General features: G+C 42.3%; 1 protein-coding gene across 1 annotated transcript; it reads left to right on the top strand.

Annotated features, from left to right (window-relative positions):
- Positions 1–482: 482 nt before the first annotated feature.
- Positions 483–13,796, top strand: KDELR2 (KDEL endoplasmic reticulum protein retention receptor 2). Its single transcript, XM_064520255.1, has 5 exons — positions 483–726; positions 7,307–7,407; positions 10,292–10,450; positions 11,518–11,770; positions 12,568–13,796. Exons 1-5 carry the CDS (start codon positions 636–638, stop codon positions 12,600–12,602), a joined length of 639 nt encoding a protein of 212 aa, XP_064376325.1. The 5' UTR covers positions 483–635; the 3' UTR covers positions 12,603–13,796.
- Positions 13,797–14,274: the final 478 nt, after the last annotated feature.

Genomic DNA, 14,274 nt, shown 5'->3' with positions numbered 1-14,274 from the left:
CAGCACGGATGCAAAACCGTCACAAGTCCCTACCAGTAAATCAAGGGCAAGTCCAAAACTACCTGCAACAACTCTTGAGAAAACAATTTTCCTTAGTCATAGTGCTGACCGGGTAGCAGCTTGCCTGCCCCTAAATCACCGCCCGGGCGCTGCCGTGCCCAAGGCCCGGCCCCAGCGCAGGGCCTGGGGGTTGCGGGGCGCGGCAGGGGCAGGGTCACCCCCCCCTCCCGGACCCCCCCTGCCCGCGGGGGCCCCCGAGGCCGGCTGGGCCCTGCCAGGCCTCTCGGGCAGGGCAGCGCCCGCGAGGGGTTCCCGAAGGGCTGCGGCGGCCCCCAAGGCCGGCGGGTGCCCCCCGGCGCCCCTCGCAGCCGCCGGGGGTCGGAGGGCGGGCGGCGGGGACGCGCTCGGCCCCCGGCGCGGCGCTAACGGCCGCGGGAGCGCGAGCAGCCGGGCCGCGCCCCTGAGAAAGCCCGCGCGCGGGCGCGGGGGCGGAGCCGGCCCCCTCCCGTTTCCCAGGGTGCACCGGGCGCGGTGGCTGTCTGGCCACGTCCCCGGGCCACGTCGCTCGGTGCCCGCTGAGCTTTCGCCATCTTCGCTCCCCGGCTCCGGGCTGCGCTGCCGCCTCTGCCGCCGCCATGAACATCTTCCGCCTCACCGGGGACTTGTCCCACCTGGCGGCCATCATCATCCTGCTGCTCAAGATCTGGAAGAGCCGCTCCTGCGCCGGTGCGTGCGGAGGGCCGCGGGCGGGAGAGGGGCCGCCTCGGCGGGGCCGGCGGCGGCCGCGGGGGGCTGGGCGCGGCGGCCGCCCCCGCTGAGGCGGGGGGCGCCGGGCTCGCCTCGGCCGCCTGTTGGGGACCGTTTCTTCCCTGAGGGGAGGTCGGGTGGGGGCGGGGGGTGCCGCCTCCCTCCTCGCCCGGGAGGCGGCTGTGGTGAGCGGCCGCGGGGGGAGGGTTAGACCTGCCTGAGGCGCCCCTGCAGCCCCCCGGGCGGGAGGGCGGGCTGCCGCGCAGGCCTGGCCCGGGCGGGTGGGAGAGGGGCCATCACTCCCCTGGCGCGGGGGAGAGGGGCTCCGCGGCCGTCCGAACCCACCCAGTGTCGGCCCCCCCCGCACCGGGGTGTGGGGGGCGGGTGGGCAGCAGGGGGAGGCAGGGGGAGCCGCTTCCTCCGCGCTGGGGGGGCTTGTGGGAGCCGCGTTTCTGCGAGGGACTTAGCGCTTGTGATTATTTGTACTTTAATCCCCACGAATCGCCGCTTTCGCCGTCCCCCGGGCGGGCAGCTCCTTCCTTATGTAACTGCCCGGCCGCAAGCGAATGAATGGGGAGGCCGTTCTGGAGGAGGGGAGGGCGGGGGGAGCGCGTCTCCCGCAGGGCCCGCAGCCTCCCCTGCCCGCTCCCGGCGGCGGCAGCTGCTGCCGGGGAGGGAACCGGGCTTATTTTGTCGCCTTTTTTTTTTTTGACAGTGCACAGTATTCTGTGTGCTTGTTTACTTAGCAGCTTTAGACCCTGATGTGTGAAAGCTAATTTTGGTGCAACGTTTAGAGTAGCTGACTTGCAGTTTGCAGATCCTGAAGTTTCTCTCGCTCCCTTCCTTTTCCTCCACACGCTGGTATGCGTTCACGGCAAACAAATGCGCTCGCTGCTTCTGCTCTTTTGCTAGCTGTTCTCCCTGCGGTAGGAACTAAACTGTGCTTCGTGCCGTTTTTAAGGGTTCTGGAGAGTTTAACTAGCCGTACGAGCAACTGCAGCAGAAAGCTGGAAGAGATTGCCCGTTTCCAGGCTGGAGTGAATAGGCTTCAGTCGAGATCCCTGGCCTGGTCTGACGTGGCAGCGGGAAGGTGTGGCGGGGAGGGAGCTGGGTCCCGGCCGCCCTCCAGGCCCGGCGCGGCGAAGCCCTGCTCCTGCGACCCGCTCCTCCGCTGCAGGTCCTCTGTCAGGGCCGCTGGGAAATGCTGCTGCTTCCTCCCGTGTTTTGTATGTGCTCGCTTTAATTTCAAGCGATCTAATTTGCTTTTTCACTTCTAGTGTACAGTATGGTGGTTGGAGGGAATCACTTTGGAAGCAAGCAGTTCTTGTAACAGCAATATAGTTGATTATTTCAGAAAACTAAAAAAAAAAGTCGTAATTTAAAATGGGCATTTTGGTGCTCTGTATTATACGGATCAGGCCACCAACCCTGGAAATCCTGTATTTTTTTATGGACTGGCGTTTGACTGGGAGTTTGACTCTTCATGAGCATCTCCTTCATTAGTAAGAGTGATTATTTCTGAAACCACAGTTTGCCATGTGTTGGCATGAAATACTGCTGAAATACCAAGTTTACAAAGTTGAACAGATGTATCTGTAAAGTCTTCGATTAAGAGTGTAAGCAAGGATTTAGTTTAAACTGCACCCTGAAAAGACTAAGAACGGGGAGGTGAGATTTCAGCTGCAGGTAAGAGAAGGTGCAGATTCTGTACGTTTTCCTATCAAGTCACCTTTTGCAGATCACTTGATAATGCAAAAGAAATATCATAGTAAACAATCAGCTTTTTTGAGAACCATGCTTACTGCATGTGCTTTTTCTTAACTTTATAAAAGATTTCAAGCAAATGACTCCACAGTTCAAATACAGTGACAGTTAAGAACTATTGTTTCTGAGGTTATGAAGCCCAAGAAGCTCCTTCTCAATTATCTTTCCTGGCTCAAGCTCTGGTGGATCAGGAATTCTGTGTAGATCTGTCGGGGGGGGAGCTTGTTGCAGAACTCCTTCATGGAGTTCTGTCCTCCTCCACCTTACTTGGGAAATGCCATCAAGATTGCAAACAACAAAAGAGTTAATGATCTGAGAAATAAACGTTTCTTCCTGTCTGGAGAAAGAAAATGAGAAATTCTTGTGCAAGGTTAAAATTTGTAGTGGGGTTTTAGTCAGGAGATTCCCGAGTGACCTTTGTACATGAGGTTATTTACATAGTTTAGTGCAACATAACAACGTAACCCAGTCCCATCTTTCCACTTAAAAAGTGATCTGATATTGTTTTCCCTAAGTCATATAAGACTGAGACTCTGTTATTTGAAGTGTCTTCTAGTTCTGCCTGATTGTTTAGGAGTGAATCCAGATCCCCTTTCCTTTTAATGTCCGAGTCCTAACAAGCTTGGCTAGAATGAGAGCAGCACCTCAAAGGAGCATGGGATTTTATTTTTGGGCTCCTTCCTGTTCCTTGTAGCGGTTTGTTGTTATCGTTTCTACTACTAAAAGCTCGATATATTCACACAAAATATGCCTGTCGAGACTTTTACAACAATAAACCCTAAATAGTTACTAGCTAATGTGCAGCAGCTGCTAAATGCCTCTAATAAGAGGGGTTTATGTAATTCTTTAGCATTACATGGTTATTAGAGCAGTTTATAACATGTATAAACATACACTCGCACCTCATGGTTATTGTGGACTAAGGATACATATGAGCGAACCAGCAGCTGGTTTAACTGTGCACTTCCAAAGCAGTGGAAGCTTAGAAAATAAATAAAAGCCTCTGAATGATTGCTGAGCTGTAGTCTGTGATCCATGAAGAGCTGGCAAGCCACATGGTGTCGACTCCTCTCTTGTAGCTGCATCTGTGAGTGTCTGAGGCCTTTGTTCCAAGAGGAGCTAGGAGGCCTGTAAAAGCAGCTGGAAATGAGGGAGACAGCCTGTATATCTCTGCTGCAACCTACTGTTTCCAGAAAAGATGCCCCCGTCCCCCTTTCCTTTCCTAAGAATTGACTTTCGATATTGAGAAAAAGAGGTGAGGATGGGAGAATCTGCATTTTGAAGCAGTTTGTGTTTTCAGTGTTTGACAAACTTATGCTGCAAATTTTTTTTCCTAATTTAGTCAATATGTTAAAAAGAGAGAGCAAGAGCAAAGTGAATCAAGTCATGATGTTCTATTTGGAGCTGGCAAGGGGACAGTTTTTTGCATGACTGGGTTATTTGAGTTTCCAAATTAAGAATGTGGGGAAATGGTTGCCACTCCAAATAGCAGCTCAGAAATAATTGTTGGGAATTGTGGAGAATGCTGCAGGTAACTCCATTATTGACTTGTATGTTAAAGGAGGACATTCATATGGCTTGAAAAATGCTGTGCTTTCAAACATTGTCATGTTCTGGCTGTATTTTCTAATACATTCTAAGTGAAATTTGATTGTTTGCACAGCACATTACTGTCTGAAAATTGATTTGCTTTTCTCAGTGTCATTTGTCAAGTGTTAAAGGTGACCTGCAGTTGCAAGGCTATATGCCGGTAGTCGGTATAGTAGCTGGTATCTGCTGACTACTCTAAAACACTAGGTTAGATGGTCAGTGTGTAACGCTTTTGATAGGTGTGGCTGTCTCTCATTCTTATATTTATGTATCTACTATGGACCAGACCAGATGTTATTCTGAAGACTTCAGACAGTACTTTGGAATAGGCTGTAACCAATTTGTCTGTACTTTCTCCAGAAATGCTGTTTTTAGGCACATTTGGAGTTTCTTTTCTTTTTTTACATTTGCGTTTAAAGGGTTTTTTTTTTTTAATGTTAGTAATTTTATGTTAGTAGAATCAGAGAAGCTGTGATTCCGTGACCGACTTGGACTTCATGCTGAACAAATTAGTTTTTCATTAAATATTTCTAAAAAACCCATGAAGTTTTGATGGCAATATATGGACTTATTAAGGAAAGCTTTAGTTTGCAGACTGTATGGTTGTGATATGCAGTTCATGGTTAGATAGGTAGTACACAGGCTCCATAGCCAGGCTGCCTGAGTGCCTCTGCTGCTGCCATAGTGCTTTACCTAAATCACAATAGCAAAATGAAGTAGACCAGAACATATTGCAGTTTCAGCTCTGCTGTCCTCACTGTCTGTGAAATTCAGCTGAGCTTTTGAATTGTAGCATTTCATGCTATCGCTTTTGGCCAATCTAGACAGCAGAAGTTGGAAAAGGAGTTTTTCATGTGTGAGGATGAAAGAAAAATGGCAGGTTTGACTCCTGGAAACTTAAGTCCAGAGCTATGGAAGAAGAAATAAAAATGTGTTTGCTTAGCTCAAGAACTAAGCAATGTTTGCAGGAATAAAAGGAGAAGGAAGAGGAGAATAGGTCCAGTGTAGTCTCACTTCATCGAAGTTGCCAACCACGAGCCACGGACAGCACCATGGCAGGTATATTGATATCGTTCTTGAAGTTCCAAAAGGAATCAAAATAATTCAGCAAAGCACATACCTCTTTCTCCCCCTGATTTTTGCCAGTGGTACAGATCTTTTTTCCAGTTTCTCTCCATAGGTTTTTGGTCCAGACCTTCAACTCTGTCCACTCTGTCCTGGTTAACCTGAAAATGAGTTTGGACTTGACTTTAAGATGTGTTTTCAGGAACACTTGACTATTCTAAAGATTCAAAATTCAGTGAAAGCCTTAATTAAAATTACAAGATTAAAATTTCCCTTGAGAGGGAAAGGAGACTGGCAGTTGCTTTGAGGGATTGTCAAATGATTACATTTGTATTTACATGACAATACATCCAAATATATAGCAGTGATTAATAATTAATGTATTTCATTTGCTTTTTTTTGCTGTTTGCAGTTATTTACTAAAAGGAAATAGCATGCTAAATAATTCAACTTAACAGTGCACTGTAGTCCTGATGCCGTGTGGTAACGTGGCCAGGTGGATTTCTGTGTCTTGCAGGTCCTGACCTCAGGACAACATTGCTTGCTGAGATGTTTTACTGGCCTGAGAGCCAGGGGCTCTGTCTTGAGTTGTAGTGCCAGTGAGTGCACCTGGGCTGCAACTGAGAGTGCTGCTTCAGCTGTCTTTGCAATGTTGTTCTATTTCAGGAAGTGTTAAATATTCTTTTTCTAAACTTTGGAAAGTTTCTTAAATGCTTGCAGCTTTTCTTTTATAGTTTTGCAGTCTTCACAACTGTAGGTTTGTTCGCTGTACTACACTTGCTTATTGGCAGTTGGCTTGTTCTGTAGGTAGTACATGAAGCTCATCTAGTAAACGTTCCACATGTGAAAGTTGTAGACAAAAACCTTTTTAATTGTTACAGTTAAGCTCTTCTTAAGTTTCAGCCATTCCTGTACTTTACATATAAATATCAAGCCCACTTATTTGGGACAGCAAATTCAGTGTTTCCTAAGCCTAAATGAAAAAGGAGTTCAACAACCATAGTAGTTAGCTTTTCTTCTAATTGTTTTATGGCACTTTGAGAAAAGCCTTTCTCAGAAGTATCTCAGTATAAAAGGGGCAAGGATTTTCAAGCTCGCATCATAACGCTTTCCCATGGAATGCTTTTACTTTCCCTCTCTTTCTTGCTTTTGAACAATGTTTGCATGCTTAGCTAAATGGATTGAACTGTTTTCACCCTGGATGACTGAGAACAAGAATAATTGGGATAACAAGACAGAGGCATAGGCTAGGTGGTTTTGTCCCCCTCCTGTAGCACACCAACATGTCAGTCGTGGAAGGATGCTTCATCTGACTTTTCAGAAGTTTTAAGTGACTTAAATCCCTATTGCGCAAAGCTTCTGGGCAGTGTTTAACATTTGATACAGTTGTTAGTAGTATCTCTGACTTCAGAAACTCTACTCTAATGGCTGAAGTTAAGTACAAACACACTTTTGATGTCAGGGCTTTGGCCTAAAATCAGAAGTTACTTTGAAGATGAAATGTAGGTGTCTGTCAGTTTAGCTGTCTCCTCTACTTGTAGTGGGTTTTTTTATTAGTATACTACATCTCTTTTTGACTATTTAATGGAACTTATTTTTTCCACCATATCGGCAGTTAAATCTCAGAATTGAATTGCCATATGTATTAAGATCATTTAAATCCTTTCAAATCTCTGTTACTGGTGCAAGCATCTGGTTGTCACTGGGATTCGTAATGTCTGTTGCCCTTGTACCTTTCTAGCTACTCAGCATCTAGAGAATGCTTTGAGGCATGTGACGGCACTCTCAGAATGGAAAGCTAAACAGCCTTGCTGCATAGTGCCCAATGATAATGCAGAACAGTGCAATCTCCAAAAATATCATCTGCAAGCTAACTGCTGTGACTGAATAACTTTTAAATCTTGTGTAGTGCTAGCATCTTTTTCAATTCAATGATGTATAAGTAACTTACATTCACAGTACTGAACTGTACAAACTTACATTGCTATTTGAATAGCTTAATTCTGAGAAGCCTGGATTTTTGTCCTAATTGTGCAGTGCAGTCAACTCGTTTAGAAATAAGCTCTCATCCTCAGCATCAAGTGTTTTTAAAAAACATCATTGCTTTATGTATAATTAATTATTTCCTTTATTGCTTTAGGTATTTCTGGGAAAAGCCAGCTTCTGTTTGCACTGGTCTTCACTACCCGTTACCTGGACCTCTTCACTTCATTCATTTCATTGTATAACACATCTATGAAGGTAGAGTATCCTGAAGAATTAGAAAAGCTAGTAATGTTGCATGCAGAGTTCATAATTTCATTAATCAAAGCCTCTTTAAAAGACCCACTGTGTAGTTAGTGCAGAAGAAGTTTTAGAAGGGCTTTGGATAAAGAACATGGAAAATGGACTTGCCACCCTACGCTTTTGGCACTCTGTGCATTTTTTAAAGGTTGTTTGTATGGGGACTGTGACACTTAGAACATATGCCATTCTGGTTATTGAACAGCCTGTAGAACAATGTTCTTTCAATAAATTAGACTTCTCATTTGAGGCATTAGAACTTAAGAAAATCTCTTTTTATACGCTGTAAGATAAACCAATATTCAGAATGAGTAACCAGAACTAGTGAAAAGTTTGCAGGAGTACACCTTAGGACTGTAGTTTCCACTAAATTATACCCCCTTCACTTACCTGTTGAATGTTAGTAAGGCCAAATTTGTTAGTTTTATTTATCTCTGTTTATATCTGATATTAAGTACAACAAGAAAATAAAGTGGCAGACTGGGAGAATACAGGATGTTTGGCATTTGCATCGCCAGAGCAGCCACCTCGAATCTAGTTCCTTTATTCTTGGATTTTCTTGAGGCTCTTCAGCTTTAGTTCAGAGGATAATGCAACCTCACCAAGAACAAAAACTAGCCAGTCAGTAAGTCAAAAAGTATTGAAGAATTAGGAAGAAAAATATTTTAGGTCTTAGACTCAGACTGTTGCTTCTAACAAGTTAAATATGTGTATGATTCTATTTTAATAGTAACATGAGTCTAGATGAAAAGTTGTGGATTAAATAAAATGTTCTTGAAACACAAGCTTTTTCTGCTGTGGGATTTCTGCAAATACTGAAAGCTAGTTTTAGGTGCACTAAGGGAGCGGCTATTTCTTTGCAATATATTTACATTATTTGGGGTCATGATGATGTGTTTTGTTCTGGAGGGCAAACTTCCCTTATACCCAGAAGAGAAATGCATGTGGGAAATCACACATGTGATAGGCGTGTTCATACTGAACTGAGTCTTTCCTGTAATGAGAGTAGTCCTCTGTTCACATCTAATATTAATATGAAAAATAGAAGCCTCTAACAGTTTCAAAGGTTCCTGCTTAAAGACACTGTGTTAGTTGTTACTGGCATTTCTGTCCAGTATTGTAGTACAAAACTGCTTAAAAAGTGTTGTTAATACAGTTTCTTCTTCTATCTGCATATATTTAGGATATATTGCATATATTACACAGATGTAGTACAGAACATAAGCTGTGATACAAATAAGCTTACCCAGAGCATAACTAGTGGAACTTTCTCATCTGAGAAAAATGCTGTAATCAATGGCAGAGAAGTTGTTGATTTCTGTAAAGTCAGCATTTCTTCTGGTATTTTTAGAGAAATATTAATTAAACTACAGATGCCAGCTTGCTGTATCTGTCTGGCAGTGATCATCAGACATTGAGGAGAGTACTAGCTGCTTCTGGTGCTCCAAAAATATATACAGAAATAGGCAAACTGGCACTATATGCCTTTCTTATTGATCTGTAGACTTTAATTTTTGTTGTTTGTAGCATTCTGCATCTTGCAGTTGCTTTTTGATAGCATCTGTATCTGAGTACTGGCTGCATTTCTGCCAGTGCACTCTACAGTCATTATTCTGCTATTCTTTCATTTTAAAATTACTATCTTTAAACAGAAACCTTTCCGAGTGTCCCAAAACATACTACAGTTCCTGTGAAGAAACCTTTAATAAAGAGTTGGGGATTCCTTCACATTTCCTTAGTGTCTTTTATGACTGTACCCATTACGATGGAGTCTTTGGATTCTGAGCTCCCTGACGTATTTTCTGTAGTGTTTTATATCTGTGAGCAAATGCTTTTAGTGATTAATAGCATCTGCAAACAGTGTGTGGGGGGGGGGGGGGGAGGGGGTTGCTTGTTTTCACTGTTTCTTTTTAACAGTGAAGAACCCACATTTAATCTAATAAATAATTTGGAATGTTTCATCTTTATGACGAAACTGAGACAGAAGCTAAATTATTTGTCTAATCCACTGTATCATGTTGTCTTCAAGACAATGTTAGCTCTGTCTTGATGATGGCAGGTTCACCTTTAGAAAGTCATTTATTCTTTCTGGTTCAGTTTTCTCTTTTGTAGAATAAAGCTATTTATCTACTTTACAGGGAAGAGCTATGAAGTCTACAGTGCCATAGCAATTAAAAATAGTAAGGTTAGACATTGACTGAAACTGAACTCTGGTTCAGTGCTTCTAGCCTTATGTTAACTTACTAGCTTTTATGGCTTGTTGGTTGATGGAGAACATTGGCCACTCTCTTCAGATTTTAAAGCCTTTTAAAGATCTAAATCAAGTCGACTGATTTGTGATATGTTAAATGGTTGAGCCTGGGTGGGGCTTGTTGGATAGGTTCTAATTGCTATGTGAGCTACACCATCCCCAAGCTTTTTAATGCAGAAGACCCTTATTACTACTATATGTATGCAGGTGTACATTCTTTAATTTGAATGTTTTGGGCAGATGCTTCACCTGCAGTAGCAGAAGTGATCTTCTCCAGTCAGTCCCCTGTCTATTCAAGAAAGGGTCCCGTTTTGACAGTTGCTTTCAACCAGAGACAAGGTGATGTTTTATTTTAAAGCAACAAAACCAGTAGAGCCAAGAGTCATTAGTTTTGAATCTCTCTGAGAAAAGCTAAATACCACCACATAGTGTGAAACTGCAAAAGCATGTAAACAAACAATGAATGCAAACTACCAAAATGGGTGAAGCTTATTCCTCTTAGTGCCTGGGAGAATATATCTTCTTTCGGTGAATTTGATCTAATCCTGCACCTCGTGGTGTTTTGCTTGTTTTTTGCTCCTCACTCTTTAGCTTATCTACATTGCTTGCTCATACGCCACTGTATATCTGATCTACATGAAATTTAAGGCAACTTACGATGGAAACCATGATACATTCAGAGTGGAGTTTCTGGTAGTTCCTGTTGGTGGACTCTCGTTTCTTGTCAATCATGACTTCTCTCCTCTGGAGGTGAGTTGATTGGCGGGGGGAGGGTGCTTTTTTCTTTTTTTTTGTCTAAACTATTTAGAACATGAAGATAAATATTGCTAGGCTAAGTGAGAAAAGTTTCTAAAGAGGCCTACATGTAGTAGATTTGTGCTAATCCTGTTTTCTATTATGCATTTCATGGTGTAGACTTCTGAAAATTTAAGACACCTAAAGAGACTTATTGTCAACATTGCTTATTTTGTCAAGCAGAAGAGTATCTCTTCCCAGTACATCTTGATTGTTATATTAATTCAGTAGTATCCTTCCTTTTGTTACCTTTGATAAAGAAATGTGTTACAACAGTGGTAGTTTGTGAGTAGTTGATGCCACCTGGTGAAAACAAAAGGAATTATAATCCTTTTTACATTTTGTATTGTATCACAATAGACTGGAGTATTTGAAGGAATTATATTGTATTTGTAATGCAGCTATGTGTTTTCCTATCAGAAAAATGATATGAAAAATGTAATTACAGAGAGTTCAAAGAGGTAAATTTTCAACAAAATAGAGAATAACTTTATTGCATTTATTTTAAGTGGACTGAGGTGCATTTTTCTATTCATTGGAGTTGAGTGGTTTTATTAAAGCGTACAGGAATTTTAGTTGCAAAGCTTTGAGGCATTGCTTTAAATTTTGTTCTCTGTTAACTCATGCTTTAAACCAATTGATTTTAAAAAGTTGGAAGAATGTGGAAGAAAAAGGGCTTCATCTTCCATGCAGCTTTTCACAGCACCAAATCTCTGAACTGTATTTCATGGTATTGTGAACTGATTTAAGGAATGTGCAGTAAGTTTCCTTATCAGTAGATCGACATCTGCAAGCTTGCTAAGCAGCTGATTTTGAGAGTCTCTCGTCTGCCAAGAGTTCCTGGCATCCCAGGTTTGATTATGAATTTTTCACTTAGATTTTCCTGTACCAGGGAAAGTTTGTCAAAATTCATAAATTGTTAGAGAGTGTAAAGTCAAGCCAAATCAAATATCTTCCTTGCTTCTGTTATCAGTAAGAGAGTTGAATTTCTTTCTTTTTTTTTTCTTTTTTTTTCCCCTCAGATCTTGTGGACCTTCTCCATCTATCTTGAATCAGTTGCTATTCTCCCTCAACTTTTTATGATCAGCAAAACTGGGGAAGCAGAGACCATCACTACTCACTATCTTTTCTTCTTGGGTCTGTACCGTGCCTTGTACTTAGTCAACTGGATTTGGCGCTACTATTTTGAGGGATTTTTTGACCTCATAGCTGTTGTTGCTGGTGTGGTCCAGACCATTCTTTACTGTGACTTCTTCTATTTGTATGTTACAAAAGGTAAGTGCTGCGATAACTTGCAGCTTCAGATTGTGGATTATAGCCATTAGCAGATTCATAGGGATCTGCTATATAGATATTACTAGCTGTTAATTCTCTGCGAGGGTTATCACTGTAATCTCCATGATAGATTTAACAAGTACATTTTCTGCTAGTTTCAGGCCTTCTTAGTATTGTTTTGAGTATGGATGGAATTGTGTTTAAATGTTCTGATGAACTTCATTGACATCATTAAAATAAGTATGGCTTAATACATGTTGCAGCTCTTTGACAAGCATGTTCTGCATGTTTTCTGTGACAGTGTTCCGTTTTGTGCTGATTCAGCACTTAAAGAAATCTTTCCTGCAGTGTTTTAACTATTGTAAGAGTCCAAAGGATTGTGGATGTTCCTGTATAGGCGAAATGTAGAAGCAGTCATTTCTGCTGGGTCCATTAGTGTTTCTGCCCTTCTTTGTGGTTTTATGATGGAGACTGGAATGCAGAGATGTGTGGCTGTGTTATTTTAGTCATAGCTCTAAGAAACCACAGCCACAGGCTGGTGTGTCCTATGAGGATCAACAGTTAGGATGCCAGGGTGCCACAAGAGGGCAGGATTAGAACGGTTTGTTATTTCATCATAGTTTTATTTGCCTAAATTGAATAGAGGCAAGCTTGGAAGGACCAACTGTAGTGCATGCCTTGTAACAAAGTTATAAAATTTTCATAAGTTTTGGTCCCTTTGAATTTTTACCAGTTGTATACTTCTCCTAGATAACATCTGTGTTGCTAATGGTTTTCTCTCCTACTTTTCCTCACAGTACTCAAGGGAAAGAAGCTCAGTTTGCCAGCATAAGTGCCAAAAAAACCCATCACCAGCATCTGTCCTTTTGGATGCTTGGACAGAACAATCCTTATCACAAGCAAAGGTGAAGATGCTTGAGACAGAAAGTCGGAAACACAGCTCTCTATAGTGCAGGTAGTCATCACCGGCTCTGTAAGAACAGAGGAAAAACAACCAGCAGATTTCTGTTTGATGCATCTTGCCTTTATCTTTTTTATTACTATGTATAAAGATTTTTTACATAAAGAAACTTATACTGTATTAATAAATTCAGTGTATAGTTTCAATTGGAATAGTTCCAAAAGTGAGATTTTTGTGAGATTGTTAATGACCAGGAACAAGTGCAAACCTTTTTTTTTTGTTTGTTTAATTTTCAAAAATTTCTTTGAAATGACTTTTTTTTTCCAGTGCACAAATGTGTGCATTCTTGATGGATGGTAGTCATCTATTCTTTCCCTTTTGATTCAATTTTCATTCCACTATATTTATTTTTTTCCAAAAGGTGAATATATGTCAACTTAAATCTGAAACCACCAATGTTTGATGTGATGTGCTGGTGCTCAGTCTTTGTGCCCTCTGCTGACGTGGAGTTCCTTATTTAAAATGTGTGTCGGTGCCAGAAGGGGAACAGTCACACTTTGTTAGGTGTTTCCCTTCTAAAACAGGATGATGGCAAGAGGACAGTAAGGAAATCACTCTTGTGGCCACAAGGATGTGCCCTTTCCTGTGTTGCCATGATATTTGGGAAGGTAATCCCAATGATAAAAGCACTTGGCAGTGCAGGTCGTGAAGGATAAGAGTTATGGCTATATTGTTTAGTGGCAAATGTTTGTAACTGTGTTCTTCGTTCAGGAAAAGAAGGTTAAATATCTTGGATGTACAGCCGTACTGTATCACTGCAGCTGTAGAAATGGGAGACTCGTAAGTTGTTGATTACAGTAATCTGTAGGTGATCACTTTAATGTCTACACTTTCTCTTTAATTAAATGCTTTATAAGCAACATCCATGTTCAGCTTCAAGTGGTTTTTGATGTCACTTTTGGATAATTAATTTTTTTTATAAACTTTTCAAAATCAGCAGCACCAGTTACCATTCTTTGTCCTTTAAATGATTCCCTTTTTTTTTTTTTTTTTTTTTTTACTGAGCTGTTGCATGATTTATCCTGTGTTACCATCCTCAATAAACATTTTATGAAACGGTGAAAATGGTGTTTTTATTTCTGCATTAAGGTTCTCTGTTAGCCTGAGGCTGGATGAAAAGTCCTAGCAAGGGCCAGTCGTTTAATTCCATTATTCACTGTACCAAAGCATGAGCTGTTAAAGGGAAGCGGGGCATTGTTACTGAACGGAGTAACAGTGCCTCAGCCCCAGTTCTTTTGCAGGCGCTTCAGCTTGGGCAGCACGACTCGAACGAAGGTGTTCAAGCCGATGTGCTGAATCGGGCATTAGAGGTCAGGGTTTGATTCTTGATGCATTTGTTTCATCTTAAAGACATCATGTATCTTAGTGCTAGTTCGTGGTGGTGGTGGTGGTGATCTCCCCACAGGGGATAGTGTTTCCTATTTCCACAGCGTATGCTAATGTAACATGCTACTGAATACCTAAGATACTACACCTGTCCCATTGCTGCTCAGATTTGTGTGAAACCAACAGGCTCCTGCCTCCCTGCCCCTTGGGCCATGGG

This window comes from Dromaius novaehollandiae, chromosome 14 (genome assembly GCF_036370855.1).
Source record: "Dromaius novaehollandiae isolate bDroNov1 chromosome 14, bDroNov1.hap1, whole genome shotgun sequence".
Taxonomy (NCBI): domain Eukaryota; kingdom Metazoa; phylum Chordata; class Aves; order Casuariiformes; family Dromaiidae; genus Dromaius; species Dromaius novaehollandiae.
This window is presented reverse-complemented; position numbering and strand designations above follow the sequence as displayed.

Bases quoted from the DNA above. Each gene is read 5' to 3' on its own strand.
- KDELR2 (XM_064520255.1), top strand. From the start codon at position 636: ATGAACATCTTCCGCCTCACCGGGGACTTGTCCCACCTGGCGGCCATC. The intron at 7,408-10,291 runs GTAGAGTATCCT...CTCACTCTTTAG, and splicing joins TGTATAACACATCTATGAAG to CTTATCTACATTGCTTGCTC. The intron at 10,451-11,517 runs GTGAGTTGATTG...TTTTCCCCTCAG, and splicing joins ATGACTTCTCTCCTCTGGAG to ATCTTGTGGACCTTCTCCAT.